At 46.3% G+C, this 25,368-nt stretch overlaps 1 protein-coding gene across 7 annotated transcripts in view; it reads right to left on the minus strand.

The window, feature by feature from the left end:
* Nucleotides 1–22,323: 22,323 nt before the first annotated feature.
* KDM5A (lysine demethylase 5A) overlaps nucleotides 22,324–25,368 on the minus strand; it is a 1,841,472-nt gene continuing 1,838,427 nt past the window's right edge. For all 7 annotated transcript variants that reach the window (XM_069628595.1, XM_069628593.1, XM_069628596.1 and 4 more), the window contains one exon: nucleotides 22,324–24,126. In XM_069628595.1, coding sequence (XP_069484696.1) covers nucleotides 23,914–24,126 — 213 coding nt within the window. In that variant the 3' untranslated portion in view covers nucleotides 22,324–23,913. The remainder of the gene's footprint in view (nucleotides 24,127–25,368) is intronic.

The following is a 25,368-nucleotide window of genomic DNA, read 5'->3' on the forward strand; positions in this document are numbered from 1 at the left end:
GGGAATATTCATGCTGGAGAATTATACCCCTCCTAGAATGTTTGGGGAAAGAATTTTAGGGGTCAGGAAAAATAAAAAGTCGCCTACCTGCCAACTTTTTTCACAACATTATCACATGGAACCGTTGCTACTTTGCACAGAGGCAGGAACCCTACAACACCTTACTCAAGGTGATGCAAGGCCACCAAGTTGTACATCAAGAACAGCACACAAATGCCCTGTATGCAGGGGGAAAAGTAAACCAGGGCCAGCCCGATAGCCCTCAATTCCAGCAAGTTATTTGTCTGAGACTCAGAGGATGACCACAGTCCTCTCACCGTCCAATATTGCAGATGATTTCCCCCTTAGCCCAAAACACTTCAAGGACACTTCCACAATTGTTTGGTTTGGGCCAGGGTTGCCACAGAAACAACCCTTTCAGTAGGTTGTCTCTCAGGGATCACTATACGAGACATTGCTCAAGACACGTAAATGTTCTGTCAGATTTCTGAGAAATTGAGGAGACTGACAAGGGAGTAATCACTGCAGCAACCTCATGCGCAACCAAACCTCATGCGTAACCAAGCTTCAGGCACCACCAGAATGCATGAGGCACATGAAAGCTGAGGCCAGAACCTGTTCTGGGCATTGGAAGATGAGAACCATATGAAAGATGTTTGCTAATCGATCCCCTGGCAGGAAGGCCAGTCTTGTCGAGTGTCCTAGACCACACTGATGAATCAGAGGGACAGGAATGGCAAAGCCTGTGACTTCTTGAAGTTCAGGAAGAAACCAAAACGGTGCAACAGGCTGCATGTGCCCTACAGGTTCGGACTAATGCACAAACCACGATAAATATGCTGGTGGTCTACAGACCTCCTAATCCTATGCCAGATTTTGTTAACCATTTTGGGGATATCTTGTTGCCCTTATTGAAAATCAATACTAAACTAGTGATGCTCAGAGATTTAAACTTGTGGCTAGGAAATGAAAATGCTCCTATGGCCAAAAAATGTGAAGACTCCCTGGAGAATCTAGGTTTTATACAAAATGTTATGGTCCCCACTCATGAGAAGAGAAAGAGACTAGATAGCCGCACATAACACAGCAATCAAAGATGTTGTTGTCCAGCCTTGTCAATGGTCGGATCACTTCTTCGTACAATGTCTGGTGGATACAAACAAACCCATTATATTAAAAACAGAAGGGAATCTACCAGTCATGGCAAGGAATATAAAAAAGCCCAGAGTTACAGCCTTAGAACCTTGGCTACCAACAGTTTGAGAAAATTATAAATGAAAGTACCACAGACAAAATTATAGCTACTTATAATCAGACAATGCAGCAAGCCATGAACACACTAGCCCCATTAAAATCTAAGAAAGTGGTTGAGAGGAAGAATAACTTATGGTTCACACCAGAGTTACAAAAACTCTAATCCACAAAACAGAAATTCTTCAGTATGTGGAAATTAAAGGTTAGAAAAGGAGATGTTCCCAGCGGCTACTAAAGAGTTCAGACAGGCCATTATTATAGCAAAGAATTTCTATAATGAAAAAATGAATAAAGCACACAATCTAGTGCTAAATAACTAAAATATTAAGAGAATTATAAAAACTCTGCAGAGTAAACACTGACATTATCGAAAAGATTTACGACTGGTGCAATACGATCCAGAATGCAATGATGGACAAAATGTATATAATCAAAAAAAGGATTGAGGCAAAAAAGGAAAACCTCCCTCCTAAAGATACTAGAAGAGAGGGGTTTATGCTACAGTTAGAAAACCTAGAACATCAGTTTAGCTTCAAGCCAGTTACTGAAGCGGAACTGGTGAAAATTATTGCTGCATTGAAACCCACAATCTGCAAAGGGAATGCATGTCCAGCCACTGTCATAAAGGAAGGTACACCACAATTGATCGGTGCACTCTGTAAATTTATAAACACCTCTTTTATAGAAAATCACATCTGGATCATCTTAAGAATGCCTGGATTACTCCACTAATTAAAAAAACAGTTATATGCCCTAAGATTGCATTATACTACCCTCTCATCACAAACACACCATTCTTATTGAAGATCCTAGATCGTGTGGCGTACCTACACCTGTCGACATTTTTGAAGGAAAATTACATTCTTAACAAATGGCAATCAGGTTTTAGACAAGGGTACTGTACTGAATCGGCGTTGTTAGATCTTAAATCACAGATACAACAACATAAGGACAACGGGCAGGCAGTGACACTAATGCTACTAGATCTTTCTGCCGCCTTTGATCTGGTGGATCACAGTCAACTGGTCACCAGATTAAAGGAGGTAGCAAGATTTTCAGAGAAGGCGGCTATGTGGGTGGAATCTATTCTGAGTAACCAGAGCTGTAGAGTTCGGAGCAGTGATGCTAAAGGAACCCCCATAACACTCAAATGCGGGGTGCCATAAAGTGCAATGCTTATCACCATCCTTGTACAATATATTTACAGCACACTTTTTTGATCTACTGGAAAAAAGGAATATAGGCTTCGCACACCTTTGCGGATGACACTCAGCTCGTCATCCCCATGTCAGGACAACATGAAGATGAAAGAAGGTTCAATGAAATCTATAAAATCATCGGTGGCTGGATGATGGTGAATGGCTTAGAATTGAATAAGGAAAAGACTGAGTTTACAGTAATAGGCACGAAAAATAGAATCAATAAATTTGATGATAAATATAAAAACTTTGAAATAGCAGGCTGCATCATAAAAACCAAAAAGAAGGTAAAAACCTAAGGGGTAGTTCTAGATCAAAACCTATATATGAAGGAACACATAAGAAATCTCATGTCTTCCACATCCTATCACATTACATTTTTGACCTAACTTAGACATTTATCTCTCAAACAATTGTGAGACGGTTGCTAGAGCTATTGTTGGATAAAAGATTGATTACTACGGTAGTTTGTTGGTGGGGGCAGCTAAATGTGACATTGCGCACCTACAATCTCTCCAAAACTCTATGGTCAGAATCATTGTGAGCCTAAAAAAGAGAGATCACGTCACAGAAGCCAGACGCAGTTTACACTGGCTCCCTGTTGCCTACAGGATCCAGTACCAACTACTGACCATTACATACAAATGTCTAAAGGGAATTGGACCTTACTACCTAACAGAAACTCTCCAAAGAAAAGGAAACATCAGACCATTAAGACAAAATACTCTAAACCAACTGCAAATCCCTAAATGCAACCTAAGCCAAGTGATAAAAGGGGCATTTTTCATGGTATGACCTAGGGCATGGAACAATATCGGTCGGATCTCAGAAACAGTGATTCTCTGGAAACATTTATAAAAGGGATCACAACCTTCCTGTTTAACTAGTGTCTTACTTTTTTTAAACTCATGCTATATGAGATCTTTTGTACTTTTTGTTGTGCCCTCACGCCTCCGGGTTATAAATAAAGGTGTGCCGACAGTAATCCAGGTAAGGAAAGACATGAATGCTTTCCCTCCTGAAATGAGCAACAACTGTCAGCAATTTTGTGAAAACCCTGCGTGCCGAAGAAAGGCCAAACAGCAACACCTTGAACTGCTACTGGGAAGACTCAACTGCAAATATCTGGTACTTTCTGTGCTTGAGATGTATAGGCCCATGACAGTGCTGCATATCAAGGGTCTGAAGAATATGAGCCAGAGGGACCATCTTGAACTTTTCATTGCGCAGGTTTTAGTTCAAGAGCCTCAGATCAGGATGGGACGCAAACCAAATCCTCCTTCAGAACCAGAAACACAGGGAATACCAGCCCAGTTCTATGGTACCCTTCCCAAGAAGTTGATGAATCTCTGCCAATAGGAAAGGGTCAGAAGTCAGGCAGAAGCTGGAGGGGTGGGGAGTCTGGAGGACATTGGAGAAAAGGGTGGCAATGACCCGGTTTCATTTCCTGCAAAGGCCAGGGCGTCAGACATGCTGCGATTCCACTGCTCGCTGAACTGGGGTATTCGCAACCCCACTGTTCACCGCGGCTTTGTGTCTGGTGGGGCAGTGGGAATCTCAGAAGAGGAGATGCCCTCTCTGTGTGCTTGACCTGTACCTTTGTGGAGATGACAGTGCAGCAGTTGCTTACCCAAGGGTTCCTCTCCTCTGCCGTGATAGTCGTAGGAAGAGAATGGTTGAAATCCCTCTTATCCTTCTATCTCAAAGGACTTTTATGATGCCCTGGAAGATTAGAACGTTTGAAAGGATTCACCTGCTTTAGTCCCAAAGAGGTTGATCCTGGCAAAAGACATGTGTAGGAGTTTCGACTGGACCTCTGGATGAAACCCTGAAGTCCTCATCCATGAGTGCCTCTCGATGAGCACCCATGAGCATCGCATATGCCACACGGTCTGTTGTGTCCAGGCCAGACTAAGATTGGACGTGTGTGAGAAACCTGAGGGTATTCTCCTAAATAGATACCAGGACTCGCTTATTCAGGTGGCCAGGGACGAACTTGCCCTCTAAGATCCCAACCCTAGGGGTAGACAAGCGAGGGAGAATCACCTGGGTAGGGGAACCCAGGGTTATGCTCAGAGGAATGCCCCATGGGAGACACTGTATTATACAAAGGAAGACGGTGAGGGGGACAAAGTCCCCGAGGCTTTTTTTGGTTATTCCACTTCTACCTCCCTTCCATCCAAATAAGCTCCCTTAATAAAATCCATCCAACTACCCCTACACCTCTGGTAAATCAACTAGGAGCTCAAGCCCTGTTACACTCGAAAACCACAACTCTCAGGATCCTTGTTTTCCTGGTTTCCACCCAAATACTCCCCATCACCCTTCTCCAAGTCCCTCAGATTATTCTTTCGTGAACTCCCAGTCTGCTTAGACAAAACACTACCGTTCCCTCAACACCACCCCCAGTTCCTTTCACGATAATAATCCCGGTCATTTCTGTTTGTTTCACAAATCCTACCAATCTCACCATTTTCGGTTTTCCAAACCCCCTCTCTTTTCCAACACAAACACTTTCTAACATTGTGAAAATCAACTAAATAGTACTAGAACTGTTCACCTGACATGTCCGACACAATGGTCAGGCAATTAAAACCACACAAACCTGATGAACCTTCATTTTCCCCACAGGGATAAAGGGTGGCGCATAAGAGCACAAGACAAGCAAGGCAGACTGCACGATCAAAGAGCTAACTCAGCACGGCAGTTCAAGAGGAGGAGAAAGACTGTGCGAATCGAGAGGGTGACGAGGAGAAAAGCAACCCTGCCCTTTCCGAGCCAGGCCCGTGAAACCGTCATGGAAGGAATCGTAAGGCCACGAATAGCCAGCATTTGTTGCAGCAGATGTCAACGGTACACAGGACCCTCCTCAGCTGATAACCAAGCCGGGGAGACACGCTTGCCACTGTGGTACTGACCTTGCCAAGAGGTTTATCACAGCCAGTGAGTAGAGGCGAGAGCCGATAAGAAACCAAACTGTATTGAACAAAAGTAACAAACGGCCAATTAAAGAAAGTACAAAGGACTGTTAATACGAGAGGGAACAACCAGCTAAAGAAGAGTCGGGCACCACATGGGTGCTCACTCGGGAAACTCTGGGCGACTACACTATGGTTGAAACTACAGTTACCAGTAGGCCTTGCGAAAGGCGAGAAAGGGGTCAAAGTGGTCATAGAGGGGTCTAGTAAAATCCTTTGTACAGTCGAAAGTCTTTGACCGACAGGTGATTGTGAAGCTAAGGAAAGTGAATCCCGAATCGTAAGAACTGTTCAGGAAACTGTATGATTGACAAAGTTGGCAAGAGTAAACTCGACGGAGGGATGCTGATAAAGAGGGGGTGAAGCCAAAAGTCCCATTGAATAGGGTGTTGACAAGAGTGAACCTAGCAGAGGGATGGCCACAGTGAACTGTTAAGATTCATGAATGTCACAGATGAGAATATGTTGAAAAGGCTGTAGTGAACCCGATGGAGGGAAGGCAAGCATTCGAGAAGGGCCTGAGCCCAGAGGAGAGGGATACAGGGGTGGGAAGCCATCACCCCACTGACACGTGAATACAACAGAGACATCTTTTTAATACAAGCCAGGGAGAACCCGAAGGAGGTAAGCTGATAATCAATAGTACAATCAGGAAGGAACCTTTTGTTTATAATTTTGAACCCATCAGACACCGGAAGCAAGGAACTTAACTACAGAAGGTACTGATATTGCAAAGAACATTTTGGTGGATCCAAGCCCAGAAGAAGGGGATCCATGGGTGAAAAGGCATCACCCAGCGTACAAGCAGAAAGGAACTTTTGTTTATTATTTAGGAATACATCAGGTCCTCGGAGCCAAGAGACTTTTTGTAGAAAAGAGACTTAACCACCAATGGCTCTAATAGGTGAGAGCGGAACGGTTTGCTCCTGCTGGGAAAGCTCGAGCGTGTGCTGTGCTCAGGAGTCCTGCCTTGTCTGGTGCTCAAAACATGGGGCAGGGAGACCCAGACTATGGCATCCCGACTTATTATTTGTGATCACTTCTTTCTTATTTACCTTATCCCACACTCTTTGTATTGAGCATAAGGGTTAGTAATAGGTTTTTCTTAGTATATGGCCCTTTTTATGATGGTTGTAGCTTGCTCCCATTTTATATTTAGATTAGGCATTTTTCCAACCAGCATATACAGTTTAATAAACACCATTGAACTGTGATCACTTTTCTCTGTCTTTACTGTTGCTACCACGAGTTCCTTACATGCGACACCTCCCTGCCATCCTTGACAGGTGCATTAAAATATCTCATATCTCCCTCTGGAAGATTCACAGCAACCGCAAACACCAGACTCTGAAGGCCAAAATAATTGTGGCCAGCGTGCATGATGAGTTCACTGCCTGCAAATCAAGGGTGCCAGAGCTACACCTCTTACTCCCCTAGGCATCCAATCTCTTGCTATCCCCAACAGGGCGCAGAGGACAAAGACATTGTTTTCAGGTTGGATGTAGTGGACTGCACTATGAAGCTCTCAGAGCGGTATGGGAAGAGACAAACACTGGGTACAAAAGGTGTTCGGTGTTTCCTGGATAAGTTTCTGCCCACTGCAGGCACCAAGACTGTCATCTACCAAGACTCCAACGCTGATGCTTCAACTGCCAGAGCCCCCTTATCAAGGATGTCTGTGAGCTTGAATTGAGCCTTGTGTCTGGTGGGGGTTGACCGTCCAGTGTAACACCCATCCTTCCCAATGGTCTTTTGAAAGGATGCACAAGGCTTTCAGAGTCGGCGCATGGAGGATGTTCATCTCTGGGGAGTTGAGGCCGCTGGCCTCCTGCAAGTTAGAGGCAAGCTCCAATAGATCCTCTCCTGCATAGAAACCTTGCATCTCCATGGAGTCAAATGGCTCCAAGCCAAAAGGAATGGGGTCACCCTCCCTGTCAAAGACTTTAGCCATCCTTGACATGTACCTGTCCAATGGGAATGGGGTGTAGCGCTGAGGAGCTTCAGTGTCACAGACACTGGCCGCACTGAGGAGAAAGGAACCATCGCCAAAGGATCAACACCGAGGGGTGAACTTCTCTCTGCCATTTTTTATCTGAATCCTCTGTAGCAGAGGCCGAGGCAGTAGGCATGCTATTGCAGTCTTCAGAGGGGTTGCTGCCAGCTCATCCAAATGCTGTGGTTTCGTGAAAGCCACAGTATCCCTGGTGGACCCTCTCCCAGAATGTCCATCAGGACAAATTGGTAAACTGTCTTCAAGGGTCCCCAACCTTGGCAATGGTCCTCTGGTAAGAGGCTTGAGGTTTACCATAGGTTGAAGTCTGCATAAAGCCAAGCCCTGGAGAGGTGTCTAACCCAGTGGCATCCTTTGGGTTACAATCCAGCTCAACCAAACTCTCTTCCTCTGTATATAACTATTTAGGAAGTCCTCCACCTCACTGCAGTTATGCGGCTCCAGACGATAAGGAATCGGGTGTCCATCAAACATCTGTCCCATCTTCGAGATCAACTTACTCGGGAACACCAGAGCACTTTCTAGTGAAAGACCAATTGTGCAGATGGCGTGGGAGCCATGGAAAGCAGTGCTAAAACTTCAACGCCCATGGGCGGAGCCGATCAGTGCTGGAGGGAAGTAGTACCTGTATTAAGGGCCAGAATGGAGTCAATAGGCCTGCGGTTGCAGGCCAAAGAGGAGTCTGTGCGAACAGCTGCGGTGGGCCACTGCTTCACCACCATGCCTGAAGCTGCTAGTGATGGGCCCTTGGTGAAGATGTCAAGCATATCAAGTTGGAATTCTTGCCACTGTTCAATGGGGGGGAAACTAGTGGGGAGCGGTATTCAAGTAGGTTGTTTCTATCCTAGGGAGCCCTTTTCGTCCCTGGAACAGGAGGACGACTCTCCTAGGTAGATGAAAAGGTATCACTATATAATATCCCCACCAAAAATATCGCCGTACATATGGCCGTTTGGTGCGCCATAGGTGATATTTTTTGGGGGGATATTAAGCGGGAGCGGGGATTTCTGGGGTGTCCCCTGCACATAAATGAATTATGCAGGGGTTGCAGGGGTGTCCCTGTGTGAATTTCGCCGCACAAATACGGCGATCTTTTTGCATCGCGATATTTTTGCGGTGGAATTATCACATGGAACTGATGAAGTGACACTTGGAGTGACTGGGAGAGCAAAATCTCGTGTGCCTCCTCCTCTTGGTCGTCTCTGAAGATCTCGCTTCATCCAGTATATCCCAAAGGGCCATACCTCTTTGAAATGATCATAAACTGAAAATATCCATGGCATCCTTTCACCCCCCCTCGGGCAGGAATGTGTAGAGTTTTGTAGTACGTTCCCGGCATGTCTTCGATTGGATTGACAGAAGGCAATACAGACATTTCTTATACGGATCAGACAATGGCATTTGCCTCCCACAAGCCCTGTAGGGCTTTCAGCCCAAGACCTCTGGGGCAATAGGGCTTGCTATTGTTTGACTGCATCATGCATAAATGGTGTTCCGAAGCAACTTGAGTCCATGGAAAAAAAGATCCAATGCCACGGGACAAATTGGCTACATATAAATTGCCCCCGGATTTACATCCGGAGTCATAGGCACATAACACTGCAAGAAGCAAACACAGAGCGACACTGCACCCTCATATGGCTGAAAAAGATAGGACACAGCTGGCCTCGAAGAAGATACATCAAAGTATGGAATCTGTGGTAGGAAGGAATCCATTAGAACTTTACATCAGTCAGAGTGCCAATGTTCCTTTGCACCCTAGATTTTCTCTACAAATCGTAGCTCACATTTCAATTGAACAGTGGACTTTAACAGAAAGCCACTGAAGAGTGACAGTACAGTAAGCACAAATAGTCAAGTGGTCCTTGGTTATGAAGAAAAAGTACACTTTATACACCTGATCAAATCATTATTACAATGTTTTTCTGTAATTGTATGTCATTTGAAGTCATGAGAATCAACACAAAAAAGCACATTTGAATTCAGTTACCATGGCTGATAACTTTTCAAGTCGAATGTTCAAACCTCTATACTCCCAATGCTTTTGTAGCGCATACACACATTTATCAGCTTAGTATGATAGGTCAGTATATTCTCAGCGTCATATTGGGACTGGTATGCAGAGTCTACTCTACGGGCCAGTACTGTTTGCATCCAGCTCCCTTCAATGTAAAGGTGCAGTGAGAATGGCTGCTGCTGATCACTGATGGGTAACAATGTGTGGGAGCCTGCTCACCGAGAAGCAAGGTGTTCCATCAGAGCAACAGGTGCATTGCGTGTTTGCCAAGGAACAAGTTTCTTACCTGTAACTCCTGTTCTCCAGCATGGGTCTGGCATGGATTCACATGCTCATGAATATTCCCCGTCAGGCTGGGAATCCTCTGTAAAAAGAAAAAGTTTTGCTTTAGCCTGAAAACTGCATTTCTCTTCTATAACCAATCACTGTCCCGATTGAAGGACATCCATCTCATTAAGCTCCATCCCTGGTGACCATCTTCAGATTTGGTACAGCACGTAAAGTGGCACTAAGAACTAAAAAGAACCACAGAGGCGAAGGAGGGAGAATTCACATGTGAATCTATGCCAGACCCATGCTGGAGAACAGAAGTTACAGGTAAGGTCTGGCATGGTTTCACATGCTCATGAATATAATTACAGAGCAATACAACCACGAGAGGTGGCAAGGCTCAACAGAAGCAATAACTTGTGGAACAGACTCACCTCAAGCAAACTGGTTGTAGCACCACTTGGTCGACCCGGGACTCCTTCCTGGAATCCCTGTTGACGCAGTAGAATCTAATGAAGGTATGGACCTCCAAGTAGCAGCCCTGCAGATGTCGAGCAGGGGAACACCACAGAGAAATGCTGTCGTTGCTGCAATGGCTCTGGTAGAGTGGTCTCTCAACCAGCCTGGTAGCTGTCTGTTGGCCAGACGTTGGCAGTGCATGATGCAGCCAGAAAGCCACCTGGATATGGAAGCCTTAGACAGGGCCTCCCTGTGATTCCCTGTTCCAAAGTTCACAAAGCGTTGAGACATCTTGCGACATCTTCAGCGGGTGCTAAGAGTCTGGGAGGAAGACTGGTAGAACCAAAGGCTTGTTGAGTTGGAATTCAGACGGAACCTTTAGCCTAAAGGTGGGGTGGGTCTGTAGCACCACCTTCATCCCGTGGAATGACAAATATGGTTGCTTACAGGAGAGGGCCTGAATCTCCCCGACCCCCATGGCCGAGGTGATGGTCATTAGGAAAGCAGTCTTCCATGAGAGGAACTTCAGAGGGGCCTGATGCAATGATTCAAACGGAGGCCCCATGAGTTTAGTCAACACCACGTTGAGCGCCCAAGTCAGGGCAGGAGGCTTCACCGGCAGAAAAGTCCTGACGAGGCCCTTCAAGAACACCGTGACGAGCCTGTGAGACCACAGGGAGAGCTTGCCCGGTGTGCAGGTGTACCAGGATATGGCTGCCAGGTTCAACTTGATAGAGGTGTGAGCCAGCCCAAGCTTGGCCAGCGAAAGTAGGTACAGAAGGAGTTGTAAAGCTGTGATGCCCAGAGGAGAGTCCTGCACCACACTGTGAATTGTTTCCATTTGTGGGGGTAGCACAACAACGTGGAGGAAGCCCTGGCCAGGATCTTTTTGCACTCCAGCAACAGGGAATAACGGCCAAACTCTAGTGCTGCAGGAGCCAGGCCATGAGGCTCCAAGACGCTGGGTTGTGGTGCCCCTTCTTTGGAGAGAAGGTCGTGAAGTGGAAGCAGTCGGATGGAAGGGGCCACTGACAGAGCAGGTCTGGAGTGATGATTATAATGCTGCAATGACATTGCCCGAGTGTGATGATCATAGGTAGCAAGAGAGATTGGAGCGAGGTATACAGGAAGCGCCACTCCCACAGGAACGAGAAGTAATTCCACAGACTCCTCGGCTGAGGGAACCTGCTGCTGAAACTGTGACACTTGGAGTTGGCCGCCGTCACAAAGAAGTAGATTTGAGGTTGACCCCACTTGCTGAAGGGAAAGGACACTTGCTCCTGTTGAAGTTCCCAGGCGTGGCAGGCACGCAGCTCTCTGTTGAGCCTATCACCGATGGTGTTCTTGAGGCCTGCCAGGTGAAACGGGATGAGGAACATAACCTGAAGAACGGCCCAGTGTCACAGTTTCTGGGTCTGCAGGGAGGGTGCTGGGGAGTGTGTCCCACCCCGTTTCCGGATGTAGAACATGGTGGTGGTGTTGTCACAGTGGAGATTCTCAACACCTTTCCCCACAGTTGAGGCAGGAATGATTTGAGGGCCCAGAAGACTGCAGACAGTTCCAGGACGTTGATGTGAAGGTCTTTTTCCTCCAGGAGCCAGAGGCCTCTGGCATGCGAATGTCCGGTGTGGGCCCCCCCAACCCTCCACGGAGGCATCCGTGTTGACCATGACCTGGCACAGTGGGATCTGAAAAGGAGCTCTGTGCGTCAGATGTGCGCGCACTCTCCACCATCCTAGAGCTTGCCAGAACTCCTGGTTCAGGGTGAGCTTGTCCATCCAAGAGCCTGTGACTTGCAGTCACCGTGCATCCAGGAACGCTTGAAGAGGTCTCCTCTGGAGCTTGCAAAACGGAATGAGGTGGATGCAGGAGGGCATCATGCCCAACAGCGACTTGATGGCTCACACGGTCATGGATTGTGTTTGGCGAAAGGCGCTGTACCTTACCTAGGATGGCCATCACCCTCTCATCCGAGGGGGTAGCCAGGAATGTGCTGTATTGAGACGGGCCCGTAGGAACAGATTCTTCTGCAATGTTTCACACAGGACTTGGGATAGTTGATGGAGAATCCAAGCTCCTTCAGAAGGTGAATAGTCTCTGCAGTATGCTGGATCACCAGCGCGCGGGAGCAGATGAGCCAGTGGTCCTCATATGGGTACACGTGGATGCCCCTGAGGCGTAGATGCACTGCCACTGGAGCCAAAAAAACATTTTGTGAACAACATCTGCACTGCTTTCAGACCGAAGAGCAGGGCCTTGAACTGATAGTGCCATCCCTGGTCTACAAACCGCAAGACCTTTTGATGTTTTGTATGAATGGGGACGTGAAAATAGGTGTCCTCCAGGTCCAAGGTTTCCAGGAAAACCCCTTGCTTCAGCTGGTCAGGCACATGTTACAGCGGGGCCATCCTGTATTTCTGGGACTTCTTTAGGTGCCTTATGTCTAGGATTGTCCTCCACCTTCTTGACTTTTTCCATACCAGAAAGTATCTGGAGTATACTCCGGAGCCCCGGAAGCACTGGGGAACAAGCTCTATTGCCCCCTTTCTTAACATGGCCTGAACCTTGCGCAGCAGTTGGGCCATGTGCAGTTCTTGATGCGCTACAGGTGGAATGCGAGGATACCCGTGATGGAACTCCAAGGCGTTCCCATGATGAAGAACATCCAGCACCCATTTGTTCGTAGTGATGGTCTTTCACTTGTTGGCAAAATTCGCTAGCCGGCCGCCCACTGAATTGCGAAAGTGGGGTCCGGATCCACGGCCATTCAGGCCTGCTTGGGCATCTGCATCCTGGCCTGAGGGTGACATTGATGCTACCCTCAGCTGCCGCTCGCTTGCGAGCGGTCACTTTAGACTTACTGAGTGGTGGAGCAGGAGGGTTGACTAAATGGCATAGTGAACCCCTTGGAGGATCTGCTGGACTTCCCTCTAGAGGACTGGAAGGACGACGTTCTCCTCTGCTGCAGTGCCACCAGCAAGCGTGCTGTCTGTGTCCTCCCTAATGGTTTGGAGCGTCTCGTCCACCATCTTGCCAAATAAAATGTCCCCATCAAAGGGCATATCCACCACCTTGGACTGCACGTCCGCCCTGAAATTCGTGGCCCTCAATCAACCTTGGTGGCGTAGGCCTACCACATTGCCCATCTGGTGAAAGCTGCAGTCTGCATTATCCAACGCCACTGTGATGCTGTGGTCAGGGGCCACATTTCCCTCCTTGAACAGGGCTAGGGCTTTGGTCTTGTCTGGCAGGAACTCCAGGCTTGTCCCAAGCTCATAACAGTTCCCTGTCATAGCGGGATAGGATGGCCAGGGCATTGGTGGTCTTTACGGTGGATGCCTCAATATAAATGATGCGCTTCCCCACAGCATCAAGCTTCTTCCCCTCCTGGTCCGGAGGCACCATGGATGAGGACGATCGGTTTGACAACTGCTACCTGGCGGCGGCAGACACCAGAGTCTGGAGAAGGCTGTGATCTCAAGCACCTGGTGGGAGAGTCCGGGACCCTGTATTTCTTATCCAGCCCGTCTCTTTTGAAGGGAGTGGTACTTGGCACCTTCATCAAGGCCAAACCTTTCTCCCAGACATCGTCCAGCAAAGGAACCAACATGACCGCCTTCCATGCGGAATGTTGTAAAATAAACCCTTTCTACCTTCTAGTCCAGCACCAAATTGAAGAGAGCAGACGCCCTCGAAATAACGACATGGAAACAGCCAACCTCGTCCGGTGGCGAGACCCTGGTGGACTCATCAGCACCTACCGGCTCCCTGTCAGCTGGTGCATAGTCGTCATACTCATCCATATGCACTGCTGTAGTGTCCATGTCAGCGTCTGTGTCAGTGTGTGGTGGCACTTCCACCACCAGAGTTAAAGGCATCTGGAGTGGTGCCAACAAGTATTTCGTCCTGTAGGGCTAGGTTGGTACCTCAGTCTTGGAAGGACTTCTAACTGATGGTCTGGGAGGGCTGCGGACTGGAGCAGGCAGCAGGTAGCCTCTGCTGTATTTCCGACACCAACGTTCGGAGGGCAGTGAGAATGTCCAGTGACATGTCTCTGGGTACTGGCTGAGGTGCAAAATGAGCAACTTGCAACGGCTCTGGGCTAAAACATCTTGGCTGACCAAACGGTAGATTAGGGTCCCCCTGCACAGTTCCCTCCTGGGATATGGGGCTGAGGCCTTCTTCGCGGTCCAAGTAGTAGCCTTCACGCAAGTGATCATCTTCGGAGCTTGTATAGATGTGTGGGGATTTCCCTGAAGACCCCATCAACACTGTTGGGGACCACCTCACCGGCCTGCGGAGAAAGTTTTTAAGAGGTAGCAGCTCCTTGGTCCTGCCCGAACCCCTGGGGAATGAGTCGCTGATGGGCACATTCTCAGTGGTCGTAGACAGAGCAGCCGCTGCCGCAGGATGCCGTGGAGGCACAGCCACTCACAGGTATGCGGTCTTCTTGACTATAGAAACCACGGTAGTAATAGGGTCCCCCTTTGATGAAGTAATGATGGCCGTCGACAGGGTCATCGACAAAGTGGATGCAGGTGAAGCCGTCGATGAGGCAGCGGTCGTTGATGGGGAAATCCGTCTAATAGGTTGACACCTTGGAAGACGAAGCTGTTGTCGATGTCGTGGTCTTTGTGGATGATGGGGTTGTCGAGGGGGTTTCGATGGACCCCTTAAAGACCTCTCCTTTGTAGCCTTGTCCTTGGACAAAGATTTGTGCTTCGCAGGGGTCAGGGACTTCCTCGCAGAAGGCACGCCCCCAACCGGCAGGCTCACTGTTGGAGATGGCGACGGGGACCAGGTCCTTGTCGAACTGGGGCATGCAGCAACCGTGGAAGACACAGCAGCATGGTGTTTTGACTTCTTTTGAATCCCCTGGGAAGGGACATCTTAAAGGATCCCAACCTCTTTCTCAGAGGGAGCATGCTCATGCGTTCGACGGCCCATGATGAAAAGGATCAGAGAAAAAAAAACACCAAATGTACATGAAAAACCAATAAAAATTGCAAAATGTTCAAAGAACAATGTGGGAGGACTTCAATACTGAAACGTGCGGTATAAATCTGAAGATGGCCACCAGGGGGTGGAGCTTAGGGAGACGGCTGTCATTGGATGGGGCAGTATGACCCTAAGGGACAGTAATTGGTTATAGTGGAGAAGAACAAGTTACTTACCAACTGTAACTTACTTTCGATTGGATGTTCCTCCCACGTATTCCTCATCTTAGCTATATCCTTACCTTCAGCTTTGCTGCTTAGGAAATTTTCTCCCTCTCCACCAGAGAGCGCTCCACTCGAGGCGGCGGCATCAATGTCCCTCGGCGGCATCCGTCTAGCACCAACGACATCTGCTGTATAAATGCCTTGAGCGCACACCTTGGCCTCAGTTCTGTTTTTCCGTATTTTATAGCCAATGGATTGTAGTTAAAGGCGTGCCTCTTTTGACCCAAGCCTTAAAGAATTTAGAGTGTAAACCACGTAAACTGTACTGTGGGGTAGGCTGGGAGGGTCGATGAGGAATACGTTGGAGGAACATCCAATTGAAAGAACGTTACATTTGGTAAGTAACTTGTTCTTCGAATGGATTGTGTCCTCCCACGTATTCCTCATCTTAAATAGACTTCCAAAGCAGTTTTGTATTGGAGGTGGGAGTACAGAAATGTTTTTAGTCATGTACAGAATGGAGTAGTGTTTTAGCAAATAGACCTCCTTGAGAGGCAGTTGAGTCTAGAGCATAATGTTTTATGAAAGTGTGCATGGATGACCATGTGGCTGCTGCACAAATATCTTGTACAGGGACACCCCTTTGAAGGGCAGTTGAAGTTGCCATGCCCCTGGTTGAATGAGCTCTCAACCCATCTGGGGGATCTTTCGCAGCCAATCTATAACATTCAGTTATAGCTAAAATTATCCATCTAGATAATGTTTGCTTGGTTACAGCTAGTCCTAATTTACGGCCAGTGTATCCCACAAAAAGTTGGTCACACTGACGTATTTTTGGCAATCTTTAAATATAGAAGCTAAGAGCTCTTCTAGGATCTAATCTATGTAGCTGTTCATCTTCCTTACTTGAGTGAGGAGGAGGGTAGAAAGTAGGGAGTATTATTTTTTGTGACAGGTGAAAATCTGAGATGATTTTTGGAAAAAAAGAAGGTTTAGTTGCTGGCCTTCTGGCCGAAAGCAAGATCTCCATGACGTCATCCAGAAGGTCCCAATCCTTGTATCCCAACCTCTCAGAAGCCATGCGTGAAGGTTGAGTGTGTTGACCTCTGGAAGGAGAACGTGACCTTTCTCTTGCGAGAGAATATCTTCTCTTTTTGGAAGACATATTGGAGGGCAGATGGACATGTCTCCGGGGCAATTAGGATCATGGTTCTCTTGAACTTTCTCAACCTCCTGATTACCTGAGGGATCACAGGGGCTGGATGGAACACATACAGAAGTGGAAACTCCTAATCCACTACGAATGCGTCTCCTAGAGCTCCACTCGGGGGAAATTCCCTTGAGCAGTACAGTTCACATCTTCCTGTTGACAATGGTTGCGAACAGATCCACTTGTAGGGTTCCCCAAAGTACGAAGATTTCTTGAAGGACTTCTTGAGCTAGTTGCCACTTGTGGGAGACTGCTCTGCCTGCTCAGAGCACCCACTGCAGTGTTTTGCTCTCCGGCTAGGTGAATTGCAGACAGAGAGATCCCTGCTTGTATTGCCCAGAACCAGAGCTGCATTGCTTCTCTGCACAGTGGCAGTGACCCTACTCCTATATATAAAGAAATGCCACTGAGAACAGCTACCCGCCTACACACGTCGTGGGTGTGTCTGGTTGCAACAGGTGCTAACAATCATGTAAGTCAATCGATTAGAACATGTAAGATAGAGATAAACATATTTTAATTTAGAAGTATAAAAACACTCAAAATATTTCATAAAAAAGACAAAAATGCATTTTGTTTACACGAAACAATACACAATTTATTATTATTAAATAATAAATATTATTATTATTTATTATTCATTAATCAGATTAATTGAGGATATATGTAATAGCAACATGTCTACCTCACATTCTTACTAACCTCACAACATTGTTTCAATTCAATAATCTTGTTAGGGTTGGTTTGTTAGAAAACATCGACTTTCATAAATTGTGTATTGTTTTATGTGATGTTTCGTGTAAACAAAATCATTTTTGTCTTTTTTATGAAATATTTTGTGTTTTTATACTTATAAATTAAAATGAGGAGTAAATGAGTAAAAAATGAGGAGTAAAATCGAAAGGGACAACCCCTCCAGGAAGATGATGGACCTACTGATACTGTCAGCTGTGTCCAGACTTGCTTGAAGGCATTCCCCAGAAGCCTAATTTCCATCCCTTACTATGGATAGGAACCCATCACGTTCCTCACCTTCCAGAACGTGTTGAGCTGCTGCTGACATGCAGTCCCACAGGGTATATGTAAATCTCGCAAGGGTACAAGATACATTTGTGGATTTTAGAGCCATGCTCCCTGATGTAAAAATCTTTCTAGACCATGCATCAATCTTTTTATCATCCCTATCAGGGGGAATTGTAGGGCATGCAGCATTCCTAGTCGATGTAGCTGCTTGAACTACCAGACTTTCTGGAGATGGGTGTTTACTTAAATATTATGGATCAGAAAGACAGGGTCTAAATTTTGACACATATTTCTTATTTACTGCCGGAATAGTTTCAGGGTTTTCCCATGCAGTATTAACCTTCCTTTGTAAAGCTACATGAAATGGAAGTATGGGGTCTGGCGGAGGTCCTCCTGAAAGGATATCAGTCATGTCATCTTCCTGATAGACAGGTGAATTTCTACCCTACCCCATCCCATGAATTCCGTAACCCTGTTCATTAATTTTCTATAACCTGCATCAGCATGTGCTGCTGGGTCAGGTTTTTCAAATTCGTATTCTGGAGAGGTATCCAGACCACTTGCTGATTGCAAGCACTCATATAGATCTTGCATCTTAGACTGAGGATCAACTACTTCCCCAGGGACTTGTCTTGTACCAAATTTAACACCAGCAGGTGAAACAACAACTTCTTCTCCTGATGACATTCCTTCATATATAGATGACATGGTCCTAATAAAATCATATCTACTTTCTGGGTGAAATACCTTTTCAGATAGCATAGGTTTTAACATTGGTGTCGATTTCACCATTGTAATGGGTGTCGACGTTGACAGAAGTGTTGATGGCGTCGATGTTGTAGCTACTACATTTGATGTTGTTGAGGTCGTTTTTGATGACTTCAAAGGAATCGTCGATGTCGAAGGAGTTGTCGAGACCATCAACAGCGTTGAAGGAGGCTTCGATATCGTCAATTGTGTACTCGACGTAACCTTTTTAGGTTGGGTCATCGACCCCTTGTGTTCGACCGCCTTCGATAGAGGCTTCGGACATCTTTTAGATGAGGACTTTGATGACGTATGAGAGTCTAACGCCATTTTCTTATGTTCTACCTTTATGTTCTACCTCCGATTTAGGCACCGGTAGGTTTTTCTTATGAGGTGTTTGGGAAGATTCCCTGAATGACACTCTCGACAATTTTTTTGTCGGATTTCCTTGTCTTGGATCTTCCCCTGTCACTTTTTTTGTGCATAGGGGCATGGTCTTCATCAGATATTTTTGAGGGGGTCTGGCCCGCGTTCTCAAATTTTATTAACATAGATGCTCTGAAAACTTCCCACTTTTTAGGAGAGTCATGTCTTGTCGGACATGTTATAACTTCCTCCGATGACGTTGAGGAAGAGGGAGACCAGTGTTGTCTTTTCTTCGCCTTTTTAGAGGACGAAGAGGACTTCCTGGATCTACTCCTCAACCTAGATTTTTTGAGACATTTTGCTGAAGACTCAGCCGAGTCTTTCCTCTCTCTCGAAGAAAACTTCAAGGATTCTTCCCCCCACCGCCAGTTTACCTCTTTGTTCTTTTAAGGCCTTACGGGTCATCAACTGACAAGAACTGCAGTCATCCATACGATGGTCGGGACCGAGGCACCGGAGACAAGTTCAATGAGGGTCAGTCAGCGACATCTTTCTCCCACATTTCTGGCATTTCTTAAACCCAGTTTTCGGTGTGGAAGGGTTTGATGAAGACGACAATCATTCGAATTGAAGCGCCGTTTATATCGATCTGAAGCGAAGCCAACGGACAAACGGAACTGAAGCCAACGGGCGCGCTCGAGGCATTTATACAGCAGATGACGTTGGCGCTCGACGGATGCCGCCGACAGACATCGACACCGCCACCTCGAGTCGAGCGCCCTCTGGTGGAGAGAGAAAACATTTCCGAAGCAGCAAAGCTGAAGGTAAGGAAAACAGCACAGCTGAAGGTAAGGATATCTCTAAGATGAGGAATATGTGGGAGGACACAATCCATTCGAAATGCCGTTTTCAGGCTAATAGGAAACTGCTTTTCTTTTTACTGAGGATTCCCAGCCTGATGACGGGGAATATTCATGAGTAGGTGAATCCATGCCAGACCCCATGCTGGAGAATATTAATGCAGATAAACCCATGAACCACTTCCATGCACGTCTGCTGTACTACTGTCATGATGCCTAACTCCAAAGAGCCAGACAGGGCCCGGCACCCTCAGAGGCAGGCAACATGTATACTAGGGAAGTCCCAGCCACCCCAGATAGGGGCTCTTTGGACTCAGTCCTGGCGCCGTTGGCGTCAGGCTCATACAAGATATGAAAGGAATAGTGTTTGGTGCAAGCTAACCTGGCATACCATGCTCCAATTTCCTTACCTGGCAGATCATTCTACAACTTCCAGATGAAAAAGGAACTACTTAACCACACGGGTGTGGCTGGTGACAGGATACATACCTTCAGTGGAAGGATACATACCTGGGACTACTTGAAAGGCTATTTAAGCCATGGCCAGACAGCAAACCACGCTTCGCGTTGTTCTGCTCATAGCAGCTGGACGCTCACCGTGCCTGCTCCTGCTCCAGCCCTCGACCACGCCTGCCAGCATCCTGGAAACACCTAAGGATAGAAAAGGGAAGAAGAAACAGGTGGAAACAAACCTTACCTGTTAAAGCTGCATTCCGGATTCAGCGCGCCAACGTTCCTGCAAAAAGACAATTTTAAATACTCACCGCGTCGCATACATCTCGGCGCACTTCTCTTACCTGCACGTGGCGCCTTCGGCTCTGCGACGCCCATCCGGATCTCCTGCAGCATTCCAGCACCTACGGGGAGACGAAGAGAAGAAAGCAAGGTGAGAAGGGGACAATAACCAAGAAGCACTTACCTGCCAAGCTAATTCTTCTTACCTTCGGGTTGATGCCATTCCTTGGGCATTTCAGCAACCCGGCCCCTATGGGGGGAAAAAGCAAACATCACATTAGTGAATGCAAGAACCGTAGCAAACAAACTATTTAAAACTTACCTGCTTACAGGTCGGACTCAGCTTCTGCTTCGTCTCGGCTCCGTTCCTTCGGCATTCTCGAACTCCGGCCCCCGGGAAAAGAGACAGGAAAAGACAGTAGTGGGCCTACACTAAAACTCACCCGAAATCAGGTTTTCGACGGAAACCGCCCTCAGCCCTGAGTCTTCCATTACCTGCAAAAGAGAAGAGGAACAGTTTAGACTCAAGCTTGCCATAAACATTTACGGTACTTACCGGAACAGACAAGCGAACTCGAACTTACTATCCAGTGACGTAACTGGATCCCAACGCGCCCCTGCATCAGAAGCAGGATGGAGAGCTCGCCTTTTCAATCCCTAAGGTGAGTCTCCACAGGGAATTACAGAAGGGTTGCAAGGAGGGTGAGAAGGGGAGCGGGAGATCAACACAAAACCCGCAGGCTATTAACCCTTCCTTTTCGCTCACAGAAGGGTATTCATCCGAGCCAGACAAGTCAGATTTGGGAACCCAACCCACTCCATCTTCAGGGTGCTGAACATCTCCTTCGAAGAGGCCACTGCCGTCCAGACCACCCCCGCGCCTCCGTGGGAACCAGGTGAGCGTTACAACTACGCCCGATCCCATGCAACTGATCACAGCATCATTAATGTAAAAACCAGTACAGTGTGTGCTTGGATAACACCATGCCATCATAACCATGTTTAAAAAAGGAAAATGGGTTACATTATATAGTCACGAGAAAAGGGTGGTATGCTTAGCTATTTCCCACCGCAAATGAAATCTCCTTAGCAAGCAAGGCGAATTGAACCCCTAAGTGATTAGCTTCCCAATTTGAAAATCAATGTGTCCCTTTTTTTGATTTTCAGTTTGAAGGCATGCTAAAGCATTTAGCATGGACTTCGCTGAAGAGGTCTAGTCATCAGGCTCTCCAGGATGGAATATACATCATTCTTTGAAAGATGCTGGCACACGTCTCATCTGCACATTTTGTTTCCTCAGTGCTACAGCTCGATTCGGGCCAATACTGCTGATGTTGCTGGATCCAGATGTGAGAAAGTTCACAAAAATGACAGTGACTTTAGGCAGTTGCACAAACTCTAGCTATGTGTACATTGGAAATGACACACAAACACCATTAGAAGCTATAAACTTGAACATTAAAAAATAATATCAATACATATGCCAAGAAAACATAAAAATGAAACCAACAAACCGTTTCATAGGAGTGGGAGAGTTGCTGGTTGAGATAAACGCATACTGAATTAAAAGACAGAAGACTCATTTTGGTTTCCACTTTCTTTTAAATCCAAGCTAGTCTTCTAGCAAGAGTGTTCTCTACATTCAACATACTTCCATTTGTAGAGGAATAAGAGCACAATCAGGGGGACCACTGTCTTGATTCAGACATTCACATATAAAAAACCTGCAGAGGTTGAAAAATAAAAAATGTTGATCCTCCTCAATGACCAACATATACAAAAAGCAGAATGTGGAATACTAGCAGGTTTGAATGTACAGAAATATAGACACACGGTCCGCCTGGGGCAAAGAGGTGCTGCCAAGTCCTTGCACTACACAAGGAGAGAATTGAGTGAAACAAAGTCCACAAGGGGTTTTTCATGTGGGCAAACCAGACTCTATATAGCCTGGAAACATTCAGAACAGAACGACGAAACAATCTATTTACAGAACAGTCAGTAGTCCGACATTAGAAAAAAGTAAAAACAAGTCTTTTTAAAACAAAAAAATATTTACTATATAACATTGTTTCAAGTGTGACCATCACGTGGGTATACCAGTTCTCACTTTATCTGGGCTGACACAGGAGGAGGTTTTGGTAAAATGTTCATGTACCACAAGAAGAGATCACAGTTATCGTGGGGACAAGTTGTTTCTAGAAATACTTCATGACAATTCTTCCCTCCATGAGTATGGCACCAAAAAGACACTGTTGGCATTTGGTATCCTCTTGGTTCATAGAATCATGCAGACTTCTCAGGTGGTTGCCCTGTCAGATGCAAATGTAGATTTCTTTTCAAATAGTCATTGCCAGATAACAGAATGATGTGGCTAGACATCAGTGGCCAGGTTGATCATTGCTCAGAACTATCATGGTAGAACTGATCATTGCCAAGATTACAGAGGGTGACGAGGGTATCCGTTGGCGATGTAGTTGATCATGGTCCAGATTACAGACTGCTGCATGGAGCAGTCCATAGTGGGGGAATGAACATTGCCCATATTACAGAGGGTGCTGGCAGTACCTGCCATTAATGGGTATATTCCTTCAAAGAACAAAAATGTTTGCAAATCCTTTGCCTGTATTGTTTCTTCATGCATCTACTCTTTCAAGTATCAGTTGAACACATGATCCTGCAGGTATTTGAATGATAAACTAACTTAAAGCCCTACATAAGCATTCACAAAGTATCTTTGAATTTCTATCTTGCAAGGCAAGACTTTGCCACCACTTGGTCAGTGTTTCCAGCCACTTACAATTTAACATTTTCTACTACACCAACATCATTCAGGGCCATTGTGTCATACAGAAAATAAATGGAAAATAAATACAAGTATAGACAAAGCCTTTCAAGTTGTTACTGAATGCTTCACTTGAGTGACAAGGGATTGTTTAAAGAACCTGACGCAGGTAAACACCACCAATAGCCTATCTCTACATACATACTAAGAGGCAATGGCTGTTCATAATGAGTGAACCTTCATATGCTCTGCATTTGGTTACTTCCTCAAATGGTAGCATGTTCACGACTGCACAATGGCACAAGTTATTTTGTAACCATTTAGTTTATATTCTGTGTGCATCCGTTGTATGGTGATAACTGCAGGTCTCTGCAGGCAGCTTTCTCTTAGAATAGAAGCGGAGTTGTGCTTGCTTGGAATTCAGTTGCTACAGCAGACTCATCAGGCCCATCAATTGTAAGGTGCTTCCTAATTCTAGGCAGTGGTAGTCCTGACTCAGTGACTGATGTGCCGCAAGGACGCAGTTGTCGATTCTGCTTGCCTCCTTCACACTGAACTAGCCCCTGCTCCTACGTGCAGCAGATCACATCACACATCAAGACCTTAATTTAAAATACTGGTTTCAAATGTTGACAAGTGTTTCTGCACACAGATAAGTTAAGAGACTATGTGGGTACCCACTCGCAAAAACACAGAGGGCGCCAGCCCTAACAGTCCTTTGCACAGAACTGTTCATTCTCGATAGAGAAGCGTTGCGAACGGCTAGCTTGATAACCGTGATTTCTTTTAAAAGGATCTGTGAGGTCCGTTTTTATTAGCCCCTTCGCTTTTGAGCCTGTGCTAGCTTTCTTCTTCTTTTAAGTCCTGCACCGGTAGCTGAAAGCTTGGTGTGAAAGAGAGAGGGGCTAGGCCTGGGCTGATAGAGCAGCGTGTCTGCTTCCGGGAACATTTTATACAGATGTAATCTTCATTCTCTGCCATCTCGGGGGAGACACCGACACAAACCTGGTGAAACCATTCATCACAACCACCATCACACTGCACCCAGTCCACCTGAAACAGAAGAGGGAAAAAACTTAAGTGATCAGGGAATTGGAGGAAAGATGACGGGCATATGACTTATGAATACTGCACAATCCAAGGACCTTGAACTATTTCAAGAAGACTAGAGGTCTCATGTTACTTTCCTTGCAGTCTACCAGTGCAAAGCATCTCATTACAAAAAGTGAAGGTGCACATACAAATTAATCTCAGACTTTTGAGAACACAAAGTGAGTTCCAGTTCACAATATTTGGTAGAAAATAGAGTACTATAGTGGGTACACAACTTGTGTGCAGGAAGGGGTACCAGATGCACACTGCTTTATTTTTTACTTAAATAAGAAGTGTCAGCGTTTTCTATAGGATGGCTCTAGGTGCCTAGATGTTTGTAACCAGAGAAGGTGGAATATAGAAGCAATCCTGTACATGCAGATCATGAAGGGACACATTTCAGATAGCATAATTAGCACTTAATTAATGGAATGTAAAATATTACAATTAAACTAGTCATTACATTATTGGTTAGAATGGATACCAAACAAAAACTAGACCGCCTTTATTTTTTTCTTGATTTGCTCGCAACGAAGGCATGTCAAAGGCCCTGATGAATGCAATAAAATAAAGATGTTCGTCTCGGGCCTCAAAACATCTTTAAAATCCTAACAGACCTGCAGGTCGAGGAACTTAGCTCATCGACTCGCCCTAAGAGAAATGCTTGAAAAAGCATGTTGATCCATTGACAAAACATGACCAGCAGTGTAAAATACCTTTTCATTACAGTATTTATTTATTGGGTACGTATGTGGCGCCTATACAGCAAATGGTGTTTCAAGGCACAAGACAAAAAAGGATCTTCGGGTAGACAGGTAAGAACATACCAATAACAGTCCTACTAGGCCTTGTGTCATTCGGATTGTGCAAGTGCAGTAACAAGAAGGACAGGGGGAAGGGAGTGGGGAGGGGAAGGGGGAAGTGCCGGTCGGGGGGATAATGCTAGGGTGGGAGGGAAGTGCAGAGTGGAGACATACAGGTGCGGGGGGGGGGGGCAGAAGATGGCCCCAGGGGCTAGGCAAGTGCTAAGGGGCAAATGCTAAGGGGAGGCCAGATAGGCTAGTGCCAGGAGATGCAGGTAGTGAGGACCATATGCTAAGTGTGAGGCTGGGGGTGAACCACCAGGCTCGGTAGAGATGCACACCCCACCAGGCTTGTCAGGTGAAGGGGGAGCGGAAGGGCAAGTGCAGGCTGAAGGGTGTG

The sequence above is a fragment of the Ambystoma mexicanum genome, chromosome 12 (assembly GCF_040938575.1).
Source record: "Ambystoma mexicanum isolate Mex_15411 chromosome 12, UKY_AmexF1_1, whole genome shotgun sequence".
Taxonomy (NCBI): Eukaryota; Metazoa; Chordata; class Amphibia; order Caudata; family Ambystomatidae; genus Ambystoma; species Ambystoma mexicanum.